This window comes from Cynocephalus volans, chromosome 10 (assembly GCF_027409185.1).
Source record: "Cynocephalus volans isolate mCynVol1 chromosome 10, mCynVol1.pri, whole genome shotgun sequence".
Classification (NCBI taxonomy): Eukaryota; Metazoa; Chordata; class Mammalia; order Dermoptera; family Cynocephalidae; genus Cynocephalus; species Cynocephalus volans.
Window position 1 is genome coordinate 19949749 of NC_084469.1, and position 15254 is coordinate 19965002.

Genomic DNA, 15254 nt, shown 5'->3' on the forward strand with positions numbered 1-15254 from the left:
CCACCTTTACTGCCACTTCTCTCTCTCAAATTTACTTGTCCATTTCTGGACTATGGGCTCTTTCTCTGTGTCTTACCTGTTGTTGTAATCCAAGTTTCTATTCTTCACCCTTCTTTTTGTCTTTTTCCATTCAATGAGCTCAAGTTCTCTCAGTGCTCTCCTGTGGCTTCAGGTCTATGTAAATCTGCTTTTTACTCCTTAATGTATTTCTCTGAGCTGGACATCTTCCTGGGCTTTTGAGCTGCCTAGTGAACATTACCTATATATCCTATTGGAACCTCAAATTCAACATATCCAGAACAAAATCTACTCTTTCTCCTTCATGTCTGCCCTTTGCCCTGTGTTCCATCCCTGGGTGAGTACCATCATTATCCATCCAGTCAACCAAGCTGAACATCTGCGAATCTTCAGTTCTGCCACCTCACTCACTTTTCCCCCATTAATCAACTAATTACTTCTTAAACACCTTAAGTCCACTTCTTCTTCATCCCCATTCCAACAGTATTATTTTGAGCCTGCATCATCTCTTACTTGGGCTGCTATAACTCCTGGCTTTTCATTTTGCCACTTCTCTGTCCACACCACTGACAGAGAGATAGTTCTAAAGCCCAGAGTAGTGATAACACCACTCCCCAGTTCAAAATACTGCAGTGAAACCAGGGTGAAGTGCAAAGACCTTTATGGTCTGACCTTTACGTGCACAACTTCAGGTACAGTGACCCTCTTCTTTCTTGTTTCTGTACTCCAGTCACAAAGACCAAACTGGCCATGCGATTTCACGCTTCTGGACCTTTTCATAATTTGTTCTTTCTTTTTTTTTTTTTTTTAAAAGATGACCGGTAAGGGGATCTTAACCCTTGACTTGGTGTTGTCAGCACCACGCTCAGCCAGTGAGCGAACCGGCCATCCGTATATGGGATCCGAACCCGGGGCCTTGGTGTTATCAGCACCGAACTCTCCCGAGTGAGCCACGGGCCGGCCCCATAATTTGTTCTTTCTGCTTGGAATTTTGTTCCCACCCTTCTCCAAGACTTAACTCATCACTTTCGAGAGGACTACCCCTTAATTCTCTCTAGAATTGATTAATCCCTTCTTGGAGCCCTCAGTGCACTTAGCACATCTCTGTTACAGCACATATTATCATGTATTTATTTATGTGCATATCTGTCTCCACATCTGGATAGTGAGCTTTTTCTTGTGAACAGAATATTTTATTAGTCTTTGAATCCCTAGTACCTGGCACAGTCCTTGGCTTATAGCAGGGCTCAGTAAATATTTACTGAATGAAGGAACGAACACATAAGAACGCTCTAGAAGTTTTAAGTAAAAAGGTATGCTCTGTAGGTTGACTTGTTGAAGGCAAACAGGGTATCAGAAGGTCTCTCAGGCTGTTTTACAGGCTTAGAAACCCAAATTTTTCAAATATAGAGAATGGCCCCTTTATTTATTTAGGAGCAGATTCATACTAACCAAGCTCATATGTAAAATTATCAATTTATTAATTTACAAAATGTAGAATTGTCATATGTACAGAAATTATTTACAATGAGAAATATAATTGTCATATGTATAGACACACTCCTTTGCATAACCAGCATATCCTGAACCTGAAGGTAGGTCTACATGGGAAGATTCATTATTCATGCATCATTGTTTTAACACATGCGCTCTTAATGCGGGTGGAGGAGACAAAAGTCTTATTCTTGAGCAGCAAAAAAAATCTTACTCTTTTTACGTACAAAGTACATATATAGAGAGAGTACATAAACAGATGTATGGTATTTCTGTAGTATTAAAACTTTGTGGGGCAAGGTGATTGTCTAAAAAGGCTCTTGGGCTGGCAATGATAAAAAGGTTGAAAAAAATTAGTTTAACTCTTGTAATGATTCTTTTTTAAGGAATCAGAATAAGGGGAGTTAGTTCTAAAATTTGAATATTAGATGACGTTAGGCTGATAAAGTATCTCTACACTATAATAGGCTACAATAGCGCAATGATGCTTGAAATTCACCAGCCAAGGCTCTCTTCCTTAAATGGGCACTAAGAAAGTCAGCTTCAACAGGCTCCAACTTTTCCATTATTGACTAACCCTCCCTCCCTCTTTCAGATTGACTCATTCTCCCCTTGGATATGCTATGCGTATTCTGTACTTCTTAGAGCCATTTCATCTGTTTATACATCTTTACACATCTCTGTTGGGATCTATTACCTTCTGAAGTGGTATAAAATAATGGTTAGAGGTTGGGGTAGAAGTTTGAATCTCTACTATGTTGCTTGTTTATAATTCTCTGAGTATCAGTGTCTGTATCACTAAAATGGGAGTAACAAAACCTTTAAAGGGTTGCTTAAGGACTAAAACGAGAGAACACACACTGAGATCCTTGAACAGTAGCTATTTTAGTACCAAGTTGGGAGGAGAACCCTGCTGTGTCATTCTGAAGAGTATGTTTGTGTGAGTGCATGATTAAATAGTAAACGGTTTCAGAGAAAACTACATCTTTGGCATGATTATAGATTCTAGAAAATTAATAAAATGAGCAAACACTAAAAAATGTGTTTGGCTGTGAAAGAATAACCAATTATAGTCATTTATGTAAACAGCTTAACATTTAAGGCCTAATTATCATGCAGTACCACAATTACATATATCATTAAATATGTATCACATTAACCTTGTTGTAAGTTTTATTTGATTACAATAGGAAAATAATCACTCTGTACTCTAAAGAACAGTCTTTTTTCTTTTTGGCAGCTGGCCAATATGGGCATCTGAACCTTTGACCTTGGTGTTATAATTCCATGCTCTAACCAACTGAGCTAACCGGCCAGCTCTTAAAGAACAGTCTTGTAGTTAATTGCTCATAATGCATAACTTCGTTCACTATTGACATTACTTAAATGGGACATAGCTCCTGAGTTTGTTCCCAATTTGAGGCAACGGTGGATTATCCATCCTAGATTGCAACTATGCATTTGTCCTGCAACTTGTGTTAATGTACACTTTCCTTAGTTTTCTGTAGTAAGGAAGATGCTAAAGAAGTGGGCAGCAAAAGGAATTTTGTTTAATTCCTGTTGTTCTGGAAATCTACAAGTTTCCAGTAGATAGTTCTTGATTCAAATAATAAAAAAAATCTAATGCTGAGCAGTAATCAACCTAGCATAGGAAGCCCTGAGGTCATCCTGTGGAGCACATCTAGAATTAAAATTACAATTACAATTATTTTTATTTTTTTTTGGCAGTTAGCCAGTTGAGGGATCCAAACCTGTGACCTCGGTGTAATAAGACTACACTACAATTATAATTTGACTTCTACTATCCTTACAAAACTCTTATGAATTAGATATTATTATTTTCATTTTACATATGAGGAGAAAAAAGACACAGAAAGATAATAATTTGCCTAAATTCTTGAAGGTGAAAAGAAGCAGAGACAGGATTCAAATTCAGGAAAGCTTTAAAGCCCATGCTTTTTCAATTATATTTAACTGTGCCAGGTTTCTTACAAATCATATTTCAAACACTTATTGGGCACTTGGTTGCAAAAGAGTATAAACTGCCTGTCACCAAACAATGTAAAATACTTTAGGAGCCTGTTTTGTCAGTCAAAAGGTGGAGACCCTGAATATCAGGCTAAGAAGCATGTAGTTAGGCTGCCTAGTAAGCATTTTAAAATTTTCTTTCTTTTTTTTTTTTTTAAAAAGATGACCGGTAAGGGGATCTTAACCCTTGATTTGGTGTTGTCAGCACCACGCTCACCCAATGAGCTAACCGGCCATCCCTATATGGGATCCGAACCCACGGCCTTGGTGTTATCAGCACCGCACTCTCCCGAGTGAGCCACGGGCCGGCCCATTTTAAAATTTTCTGATAAACAGATGCACTCAGTAACAATCATTTCTAGTTCATCTAAATTTTTGCCCAGGTAGAATCATGAAATAGATATCGTGCACTTTGTGTAGATAAGAAAGAAGTCAGTGAGGTGAGGAAGAGGCAGAAGAGATGGGTTAACAAAGGCCTAAATTCATGAAAACTCTGTGTAATGGCCATGGCATTATGAAAATCTTCATACCAGCTAATTTTTTAAATAGTGAGAGGCAGTTTACTAGTAACAGTTGGACAGATCTGGTTTTTGTTGGTTTTTTTTTTTTAAAGATGACTGGTAAGGGGATCTTTACCCTTGACTTGGTGTTGTCAGCACCATGCTCTCCCAAGTGAGCTAACCGGCCATCCCTATATAGGGATCCGAACCCATGGCCTTGGTGTTATCAGCACCACACTCTCCCAAGTGAGCCACGGGCTGGCCCTGTTGGGTTTTTCTTTTTCTTTTTTCTTTTGGCAGCTGGCTGGTACAGGGATGAAAACCTGGACCTTTGTATTATCAGCACCATGCTCAAACCAACTGAGCTAACTGGCCAATCCTGTTTTTATTTTTTTGGTGGTTGGCTGGTGCTGGGATCCAAATCCTTGACCTTGGTGTTACAAGGCTGTCTTTTTTATTTTATTTTATTTTTTTTATAACCAGCATTCTAAGAGACATCTTTAATTTACTTATTTACCTATGACATTTATTTTTAAAAATTAATTAAGTTTTGGGCCGAGCCCGTGGCGCACTCGGGAGAGTGCAGCGCTGGGAGTGCAGCGACGCTCCCACCGCAGGTTCGGATCCTATATAGGAATGGCCGGTGCGCTCACTGGCTGAGTGCCAGTCACGAAAATGACAAAAAAAAAAAAAAAAAAAAAAAAAATTAAGTTTTTAAATTGACAAAAATTGTGTGTATTTATGGTGCACAAGATGTTTTGATATATGTATACATGGTGGAATGGCTAAATAAGCTAATTAACATATCCATTATCTCACATGCTTATCACTTTTTTGTGATGCGAACATTTCAAATCAACTCTCTTAGCACTTTTCAAGTATACACTATATTGTTATTAACTATAGTCACCATGAGAACTCCTGAGCTCGTTTTCTCCTGCAAAACTGAAATTTTGCATCCTTTGGCCAACATCTCCCCAATCTCTGTCCAACCCCCCCTACATTCTCCCCAGTCCCTAGTAACCACCGTTCTATTCTCCACTTCTATGACTTTGACTTTTATAGATTCCACATATATATGCTTGGCTTATTTCACTTAGCACAATGTCTTCTAGGTTTATCCATGGTGTTGCAAATGACAGGATTTCCTTCTTTTTAAACACTGAATAGTATTCCATTGTGTATATATATACCACCTTTTCTTTATCCATTCATTCGTTGACAGGCAAAGGTTGTTTCTATGTCTTGGCTATTGTGAATAATGCTGCAATGAATATGGGAGTGCAGATATCTCGACATACGATTTAATTTCCTTTCGAAATATAACCAGAATTGGAACTGTTGGATTATGTGGTAGTTCTATTTTTAAGTTTTAAGGAAACTCCATACTGTATTCCACGACTATAGTAATTTATACTTTCACAAACAGTGTACGAGGGTTCCCTTTTCTCCATATCATCCCGAATGCTTATCTCTTGTCTTCTTGATAATCACCCTAACAGGTGTGAGGTGATATCTCATTGTGGTTTTAATTTGCATTTCTCTGATTATTAGCAATGAGCATTTTTTCATATACCAGCTGGCCATTTGTATGTCTTCTTTTGAGAAATGTCTTTTCAGGCTTTTTGCCCATTTTTAAATTGGGTTATTTGTTTTTCTGATATTGAGTTGTTTGAGTTCCTTATATGTTTTGGATATTAATCCCTTAACCGATATATGGTCTCCCATTCCGTAGGCTGTCTCTTCACTTTGTTGATTACTTCCTTTGTTTGGTGAACAGATCCGGTTTTAATTCTGGCTGTGCTACTTAGTAACTGAATAACTTGGGGCAAGTGGTCTTACCACTCTGAACCTTGTTTTCTATATTGTAAAAAAATTGCAGCAGGGCCCTTTACCGGAATTTTCTTTTCCCCTCTTCTTTACTTTTGAGATCTTTAGGGCTCCTCTTAATTATGCAGAAACACACCAGGCAGGCCACCGTGTGGAGAAATGGCTATATGCAGACCTTTCATTTCTTTAAGTAGATTAGCAGAAGGTGCTTCAACCCTTCCTTTCCAGACTGGTCATGCAGACTGCAGCTGTAACCCTTGAGGCTCAGGCCTTTTGTGGGGTGAAGTCATCTCTACCAAGTATGTCATAGGAAGACTCCTTGCCTTGAAGAGTCCCTGCAGTTAGGAAAGTGGTCTGCTGTAGGACCTAAAACTCTGGCTAGTTTACATGGACTACATATATCTCAGCGTATAAAGGGCAGGAAGCTGAAGCCTAGAAGGCATAGCTAGACTTTCTGACACTGTTTTTACCTGTTTGCATACCAAACTACAAACAGCCATCTCTGTTACATGAAAAATATAGAAGATTAAGTGAGATAAATTTTACAGTCTTTCAACACTCAGGATATGGTAAGTATCTAGACATGGTAGAGTATAATTTCCATAGGGCGAGAGGCTCAGAAACTGCACTTTTGATTCTAACTCAGCAGTAGTTGAGGAGGAGTTGTTGGGACATTTTGGTCTCAGCGAATGGCAGCCATATTACAGATCATTACAGTAGGATACAAGTTTCTTGTTGGATTTCTAGTTCAAAAGTCAAATTCTTCAGTTAGCTAAGAATGAAAGGGCTTGGAGAATGTACTATTAATCTGTCCTGAAGGTCAATCTTCAAATGTACTGGTCCAACATGGACTGATTTGGATATTAATGTAAATTACTGGCTTAAAGAGGACAGAAGGTGTTTTTTCAGGTTTCTTTACAGAGATGTTTAGTGAAGGAACAACAAGGCACTTAGTCATCTTTGCTATGACAGGTTAAACACAGCGTGCACTGAGAACAGGTAAGAGGGCTACTTAACTCAGACTTTGGGGGGTCAGGAGAAGTGTTCCTGAGGAAGTGAAGTCTAAGTTGAGGTATATAGTACCTTGGCAAAGGAAGCTTGGAGGTAAGAGTACATAAGAGAAAAGGAGGTACTTCCATCTGGCTGGAGAATGGAGTGTAAGATGGGGCAGTAATGATAAAGAAATAGGAAGAGGCTAGCCTCTGATAGGCCTTCTACAAAGAGTGACTATATAGAGCTGCCCAGTTAGTTGGTTAGTGCGTGGTGTTATAACACCAACAACAAGGGTTTGGATCCCTGTATCAGCCAGCCAGGGGAAGGAAAAAAAAAGGGGAGTGACCATATAAGTTTATTGTACAAACTGAGACACTTCTCAGAGCAAACAAGAAAATATTAATAATTATATAGGGACAACAGGTATAAATCAGAACTGTCCTGGCAAATCAGGAATTATGGTCACATTCAGGTGCTTGGACCTCCGGTGAAAGCACAGAATATATATCTTCTTTTCTTACTTTATATGTTTTGCCTGCGTAACTTCATTCATACCTTTGCCTTTATATGCTCATTTCACAAATATTTGTTGAGGATACACTTCTGACCACTGGTTACAGAGAAGAAAAAACAGTGTCTGTTCACAAGCTCTGTCTAGGGAAGACACACAGCCAAAGAAACAATTCTAATACAGTTATACAATTTTAGCCCTGACCTCTCCACTGAGCTCTAGACTGATATCTGTTTTTTCCAAACAGAATGCAAAACATAGATCCAAAACAGAACTTTCAATTTCTCCTCCAAATCCATTCTTCCTTCAGCTGGTCTTATAGGTGATGTCACTATCCACTGCATTGCTTAAGGCAAAAACCCAGAAAAGTACTGCCTTACTGTGTTATTCTTCTTCTCACTGTGCATCAAAGTTGTCCACATCTTTCTTAAGCACACTGACTCAATTAGTCTAAGGAGGACCTACCATCAATTGAAGAGAAAGGGTAATTTCCAGGTGCTTCAATGCTATGATTTTAATGAACAGATTCTAATATTTTGGGGGACTGTTTTTTCCACAATAAAAAAACACTGATGACTCATATTCAGTTTGTCGACAATCATGACATCCAGAACTGGATATATGCCCTAGCCAGTCTCAGATAATTTCAGTTTAGGTGAGAAAGACACAAAGATAAGTCCTAAGTGATTGAACCTACGTCCACTTTGTGGAGAAGTTGAGTGTGTAAAGATGTAGGTGACTTCCAGTCAAGATGGCAGAATAGACGGTCCCTAGCATCACTCTCTCCCACAAATCAACCGATTTAAACTATAAAAACATAACATCAAGTGCATAGGGAATGGGGAGACGTCCAGCGGGGGAGGTAGAAGCTCCGCGGAGACCACATGCCCTGCGGGGCCGCCGTCACGTGATCTGGCAGATAGGCTTCACTGCTGCCACCCGGCTCCATTCCCAGTCCAGCCCAGTGTGCACAGAGTGGGGAGACGTCGGCAGGGGAGGTGGAGGCTCCGCAGAAACCACACACCCTGTGGGGCTGTCACTGCGTGATCCAGCAGGTAGGCTTCACCGCAGGCACCCGGCTCCATTCCCAGCCTGGCCTAGTGCGCTCGGAGCAGGGAGACGTCCGGCAGGGGAGGCGGGAACTCCACGGGGACCACACTGCTGCCGCACGGTCCAGCAGCTCGGCCCAATGCGTACAGAGCACAGAGACATCCAGCAGGGGAGATAGAAGCTCCGTAGAGTCCACACACCCTGTGGGGGGGCTGCCGCTGCGTGATCCAGCAGCAGGTAGGCTTCACCGCTGCCACCTGGCTCCATCCCAAGCCCGACCTAGCACGCACAAAGCAGGGAGACATCCTGGAGGGGAAGGGGAAGCTCTGCAGAGACCATACACTCTGCAGTGCCTCGGAGCATCCCAGCAGCACGGGCCAGAGCGCACGGAACAGAGAGAAGTCCAGCACGGGAGGTGGAAGCTCAGCAGAGACCACACACCCTGCGGTACCGCCCCGTGGCCCAGCAGCCCAGCCGAGTCCAAGCTGACCAGAGAGGTGGCTCCCCGGAGAGGCCCAAGACCCGAGGCAATCACACACGCAAGGCACTAGTAGCCAACTGAGCAGTCACTGAGGTAGCCATACCAAATTGGCAACCATAGCAACATCTTAGAAAGTCAATAGTGTCAAACTTGTGGACTGTGAAACCCCCTGCCACAATGAATAAACATCAAAGAAAAGATACCAGAAATACGAAAAATCAAGAAAGTACACCACCAAAGGATAATAACTCTCAAGCCCTAGATCCTATAGAACAAGAAGCCCTTGAAATGACTGACAAGGAATTTTGAGTGATAATTCTAAGGAAACTGAATGAGATACAAGAAAACTCAGCTAGACATTATGATGAAACAAGGAAAAGTATACAGGACCTGAAAGAGGAAATGTACAAGGAAATCAATGCCCTGAAAAAAAATGTAGCAGAACTTGCCGAACTGAAGAAGTTATTCAGCGAAATAAAAAACACAATGGAGAGTTTAACCAGCAGGAAGTTGAAGAGAGAACCTCTGAACTTGAAGATGGGCTGTTTGAAATAACACAAACCGACAAAAAAAAAAAAAAAAAAAAGAAAAAGAAAAAAGAACCAAAGACATTGAAGAAAATCTGAGAGAGATATCAGACAACCTTAAGGGCTCAAATATCTGAGTCATGGGTATTCCAGAAGGGGAGGAAAAAGGAGATTGCATTGAAAACATATTCAACAAAATAGAGGCAGAAAACTTCCCAGGTATAGGAAAAATCACAGATCTTCAGATCCAGGAAGCTCAATGATCTCCAAACATATTCAACCCAAAAAGATCTTCTCCAAGACATGTTATAGTCAAATTGGCAAAACTCAAAGACAAAGAGAGAATCTTAAAAGCTGCAAGAGAGAACCGTCAAATCACCTATAAGGGAGCCCCAATCAGACTAACATCAGACTTTTCATCACAAACCCTAAAAGCCAGAAAGGAATGGGATGATATATTCAAAATACTGAAAGACAGAGATTGTCAGCCAAGAATACTCTACCCTGCAAGGCGATCCTTCTGAAATGAAGGGCAAATAGTATATTTCTCAGACAAACAAAAATTGCGGGAGTTCACTACCACACGACCACCCTTACAAGAAATTCTCAAGGGAGTACTGGGTTTGGTTCCTGAAAAATAACTACCACTGCCATAAAAACCCAAGAAAAATCAAAACCCACTAGTATAATAAAAATGGCATTCATGAAGAGAAAACAAACAAACAAAAATCAGAAATGGAAAGAACTATCCAGACATTTATATGGAATAACAAAAGACCACGCATAGCCAAAACAACGCTGAGCAAAAAAAAATAAAGCTGGAGGCATAACACTACCTGACTTTAAACTATACTACAAAGCTATAATAACCAAAACAGTATGGTACTGGCATAAAAACAGACACACTGATCAATGGAATAGAATAGAGAATCCAGAAATCAACCCACACACCTACAGTCATCTGATCTTTGACAAAGGCACCAAGCCTACACACTGGGGAAGAGACTGCCTCTTTAGCAAATGGTGCTGGGAGAACTGGATATCAATATGCAGGATAATGAAAGTAGACCCATACCTTTCACTATACACTAAAGTCACCTCAAAATGGATTAAAGAATTAAATATACACCCTGAAACAATAAAACTTCTTAAAGAAAACATAGGAGAAACACCTCAGGAAACAGGACTGGACACAGACTTCATGAATATAAACCCAAAAGCATGGGCAACCAAAGGAGAAATAAATAAATGGGATTAAATCAAACTAAAGAGCTTCTGCACAGCAAAAGAAACAATTAACAGAGTGAAAAGACAACCAACAGAGTGGGAGAAAATATTTGCAAAATATACATCTGACAAAGGATTAATATCCAGAATATACAAGGAACTCAAACAACTTTACAAGAAAAAAACAAGCAACCCAATTAAAAAATGGGCAAAAGAGCTAAGTAGGCATTTCTCTAAGGAAGATATCCAAATGGCCAACAGACATATGAAAAAATGCTCAACATCACTCAGCATCCGGGAAATGCAAATCAAAACTACACTGAGATACCATCTCACCCCAGTTAGGATGGCTAAAATCCAAAAGACTCTGAACCATAAATGCTGGCGAGGTTGCAGAGAAAAAGGAACTCTCATACATTGTTGGTGAGACTGCAAATGGTGCAGCCTCTATGGAAAATGGTATGGAGGTTCCTCAAACAATTGCAGATAGATCTACCATACGACCCAGCTATCCCACTGCTGGGAATATACTCAGAGGAATGGAAATCATCAAGTCGAAGGGATACCCATTCCCCAATGTTCATTGCAGCACTCTTTACAATAGCCAAGAGTTGGAACCAGCCCAAATGTCCATCATCGGGTGAGTGGATACGGAAAATGTGGTACATCTACACAATGGAATACTACTCAGCTATAAAAACGAATGAAATACTGCCATTTGCAACAACATGGATGGACCTTGAGAGAATTATATTAAGTGAAACAAGTCAGGCACAGAAAGAGAAATACCACATGTTCTCACTTATTGGTGGGAGCTAAAAGTAAACAAATTCACACACACACACACACACACACAAAAATAAAACCGGGGGTGGGGGGGAGAAGACATAACAACTACAATTCCTTAAGTTGATACAACAAGCAAACAGAAAGGACATTGTTGGGTGGGAGAGGGGAGAGGAAGGAGGGAGGGAGGTTTCGGTAATGGGCCACAATAATCAACCACATTGTATACCGACAAAATAAAATTTTAAAAAAAGATGTAGGTGAAACATCCAAGTTAAACTATCTGTTGAATAACTGCTGTGTAAAAGGACAATTCATGCTTTAATAGGCAATTTTAGTTTTTCAACCATCCATTCTCTACACAGCTGCCAGAGCGATCCTTTTCAAGCAAATCTGGCCTCAACATTTCATGGTATTCTATCACATCCCGATAAAATTCAAAGTCCAACCATGGTTTACCAGATGATAAAATCTGGCTCCTGGCTGTTTTCCATTGTATTTCTCTAATTTGCTGTGCTCCAGCCACACTGGTCTCCTTGCTTCTTTTCCATACCAAACAAGTCCCTATCTCAGGACCACTGCACTTGTTGTTCTCTTCTCCTAGAATATTTCCCCTCTAGGAATCCACATAGCTCCCTCTCTCATTAGATGACTAGCTTTCTGTTTATGTGCCTTCTCCACTAAGAGGCAGGCCTTCCTTGTCTACACTAACTTAATGAGAATCTTGGCATTGCTCTTATCCCTTTATCCTGATTTATTTTTCCATAGAACTTACCACATTACGGGGCATTATCTATTATTTAGTAATATATGTATTGCTGATTGTCAGTCTTCCCCATATAACATGAGCTTCATGAGGCAGAGACTTTGCTTTGTTTTGTTTTCTTTCTTTCTTTTTTTTAATTAAAAGATGACCCGTAAGGGGATCTTAACCCTTGACCTGGTGGTGTCAGCGCCACGCTCTCCCAGGTGAGCTAACTGGCCATCCCTATGTAGGGATCCAAACCCGTGGCCTTGGTGTTATCAGCACCACACTCTCCCAAGTGAGCCATAGACCGGCCCCAGAGACTTTGCTTTGTTCACTGTTGAATTCTTAGCACCTAGAACAGTGCCTGCTCATTAAATACTCATATTTAGTGAACGAATTAATAGCTTTTCAGGATACATTAAATATAAAATATCCTATATTTTTTGACATGATGTATAGGAAAATGTCTGGAAGGGTACATACCAAAATGTTAACTGTTTGTTTAATATGGTAGAAGGTGGTTTTCACATTATTTTTCACTCATGCAAATTTTCTTTTTTTTTTTTTTTACAATGAACTTGTAGTACTTATACACTAAAAAAGGCCACTCAGGCGGAAAGTGTAAATAAATTCTAAAAAAGGTTGGGCAGATTTACGAAAGACGGACTTCTAAACAGATGAAACAGCATAATGGTTAAGATAAGCCATGGTTTGAATCCCCTTCCCAACACTTTCTAGCAGTGTGATCCCAGGTTATTCATATGCCAGTGCCTACTTCACCTGGAAAATGGGGACAATAATAGTACCTATCTGATAAGGTTGTTTTAAATGATACCATACGTGTAATCTGCTTTGTACAATGCCTGGCATGCAATAAGTACTTGACGAATGTAACTATCATAATAATCAGTAGTAGTAGTAATAAGAGATGTTGGGACATACCTAGCCCTCAAGATTGACATCAGACTGGACCACCACATTCTGTCATCACTGCGCCTCAATTTGGGCCTCTGAAGCCCAAAGAAGGGACGGTTCTTCCCAAAGAAGACAATTTCGACGTGGCAGAAGCATCTGAATGAAATGTGCCCTCTTCACCCCTTAACCACTCAGTCGGTCTGGTCAATCCATGTACAGCAGTGCGAGGCCCGGACTGGAGAGGCAACCGCAGCTCGCCGTCCTTGGGCCCAGTCCCTGAGCCTCAACTTCCCCCGCTGCAACTGGGGTGGGGGCGGGAAAGCTATCCCAAAACCCAGACAGTAGGCCCGGTCCGCCTCACGGCGCTGCGGCGGGGATCAACCGACACAACGCACAGGGAAGCGTCTAGCGACGGGCCACGCGCCACACGGCAAAAGTGATTATTGGCCGGACTCAAAAGTCAGGTAAGCGGCTCGGCTTCATCCGAATCCTCAGGCACAGGGACGACGGTGTGGGGCGGGGAAGGGGCAAAGGGGGCGGCGGCGGACGGGGCACACTCAGATGGAGCCGCCTGAGTAGGGGACGGGGAAGGGAAGGGGAACGGACGGAGGCGGCGAGCGCGTGGTACGCGGCGCGCTCGCGACCCCGCCGCCAGGAGCGCGCACGCAAGCCCGGGGGGTGGCTCCTTGGCGCCGAGGACGGGGACGCGGCGAGGTGAGGAGCGAGGCAACGCAGGGCGCGCGGGTGGCGGGACGCTAACCCTTTGGGCCCGACGAGCGGGAAGCTGGGGCAGTGAGGTGCCGCGGGGGAGGAGAGGCGGGCTGTGGGCCTCAGAGCGCGCGAGACGTGGCGGGCGGGCGGGCGGCCCCGGGCCATGCCGTGCTGTGGGGGAGGGCGGTGCGGGGCCTGGCCTGACCCCTCGGGCCCCGCCCCGCGTCTGGGCGGCCCCGCAGTGTCCCAGCCTCGGTGTTCCCGCGTCTGCAGGGGAGAACGTGGTTACATCAGTAACAGCCGCTGTGTGTCGTGGCTCTGACCAACGTTACACATTGAATTTCCAAGTAGGCCTTCCAAAGTAGGTACTTAGGTCCGTTTTAGAGCTGAGGCTGGGGTAAAATAACTTGCCCAAGATCATACAGCTGATAAGAACGAATTAAGGATTTGAACTTTGCCGCAAAACTCCAAAACCTGCAACTTTTCTCTGCACCATGCGGAATCCTGTCCCTTGCATTGCAGGACCTTCCTTCCTCCACCCACTAATTTGAATTTGGCGAATGTTGTTTTGAACCTAGCGCCCATCCTGTCATGAAAGTTAGTGTCAGCATGTGGTCTCTTGAGAGAAGAAAGGAGAAAGGAAAGAAAGGAGAGTCTGTTTATTGCAATATTGTGCTTTGTAATGTGGAGTGTTTATCAGACTGTATTCTACACATCCTTTACTTGACCATCCGTATTAACCTCGGTTGAAATGCTCTTCACTACCTGTAAGATATTGTGCAAGTAACATAATCTTTCATAATTTCATTTCCTTTGAAAAAGCAACATGCCTTACTTAGAAGGTGGTGAGGATTCAGAGAGAGAAGGATTCAGAGATAATCCATGTACAGTGGTACCAACCAGTACCTGGCATGTGGGAAAAGTTCGATAAATGTTGACCATTAGTTTATTACTGGGTGCATAATATGCTCTTGCTAAACTAATTTTTCTCCAAAGACCGACTTTTCCTGGGACTATGGCAGAGGAAGACCTACCTTGCCCCCCAAAAGAAAAGTTCATTGACAGCCGTGTTATTTGAGTGTTGCTTACACTTAATGATGAATTATTCCCTGAGCTAAATATATCAGGGTGAAAGAAGTTACTCCAGGAGAACTAAAGATGAATTAACTTTTTGTAGAACTGACATTTGTTTGTTCATTACATATGTTTATTGAATTCCTTCTGCGTGCTTGGCAAAGTGCTTGGTACTTTAAGGCATGCTAATTTGTATTGGATGTAGTCCTTGCTTTCATTTAATTTTGTATAGAAGGGGGAAAATATATATATTCAGAAGCTATCCACACAAAATAGAACGTGAAAAATGCCAGATAAGAGATAGATAAAAAGCTGTAGGTGTATAGAAGAAAGAGGGATGTTTCTTGGCTTAGTGTGAAAT

At 41.8% G+C, this 15254-nt stretch overlaps 2 protein-coding genes across 9 annotated transcripts in view; one reads left to right on the forward strand and one right to left on the reverse strand.

Moving 5' to 3' along the window:
• The window catches only part of ACACA (acetyl-CoA carboxylase alpha), a 293591-nt gene extending 279909 nt beyond the window's left edge, over positions 1 to 13682 (reverse strand). For all 5 annotated transcript variants that reach the window (XM_063112234.1, XM_063112233.1, XM_063112232.1 and 2 more), the window contains exon 1: positions 13136 to 13682. In XM_063112234.1, coding sequence (XP_062968304.1) covers positions 13136 to 13173 — 38 coding nt within the window. In that variant the 5' untranslated portion in view covers positions 13174 to 13682. The remainder of the gene's footprint in view (positions 1 to 13135) is intronic.
• A 100-nt stretch (positions 13683 to 13782) lies between these two features.
• The window catches only part of TADA2A (transcriptional adaptor 2A), a 55585-nt gene continuing 54113 nt past the window's right edge, over positions 13783 to 15254 (forward strand). For 3 of the 4 annotated variants that reach the window (XM_063110516.1, XM_063110519.1, XM_063110520.1), the window contains exon 1: positions 13783 to 13822. The gene's annotated coding sequence lies outside the window, so the exon portion shown is untranslated. The other variant, XM_063110517.1, reaches the window with a different exon arrangement.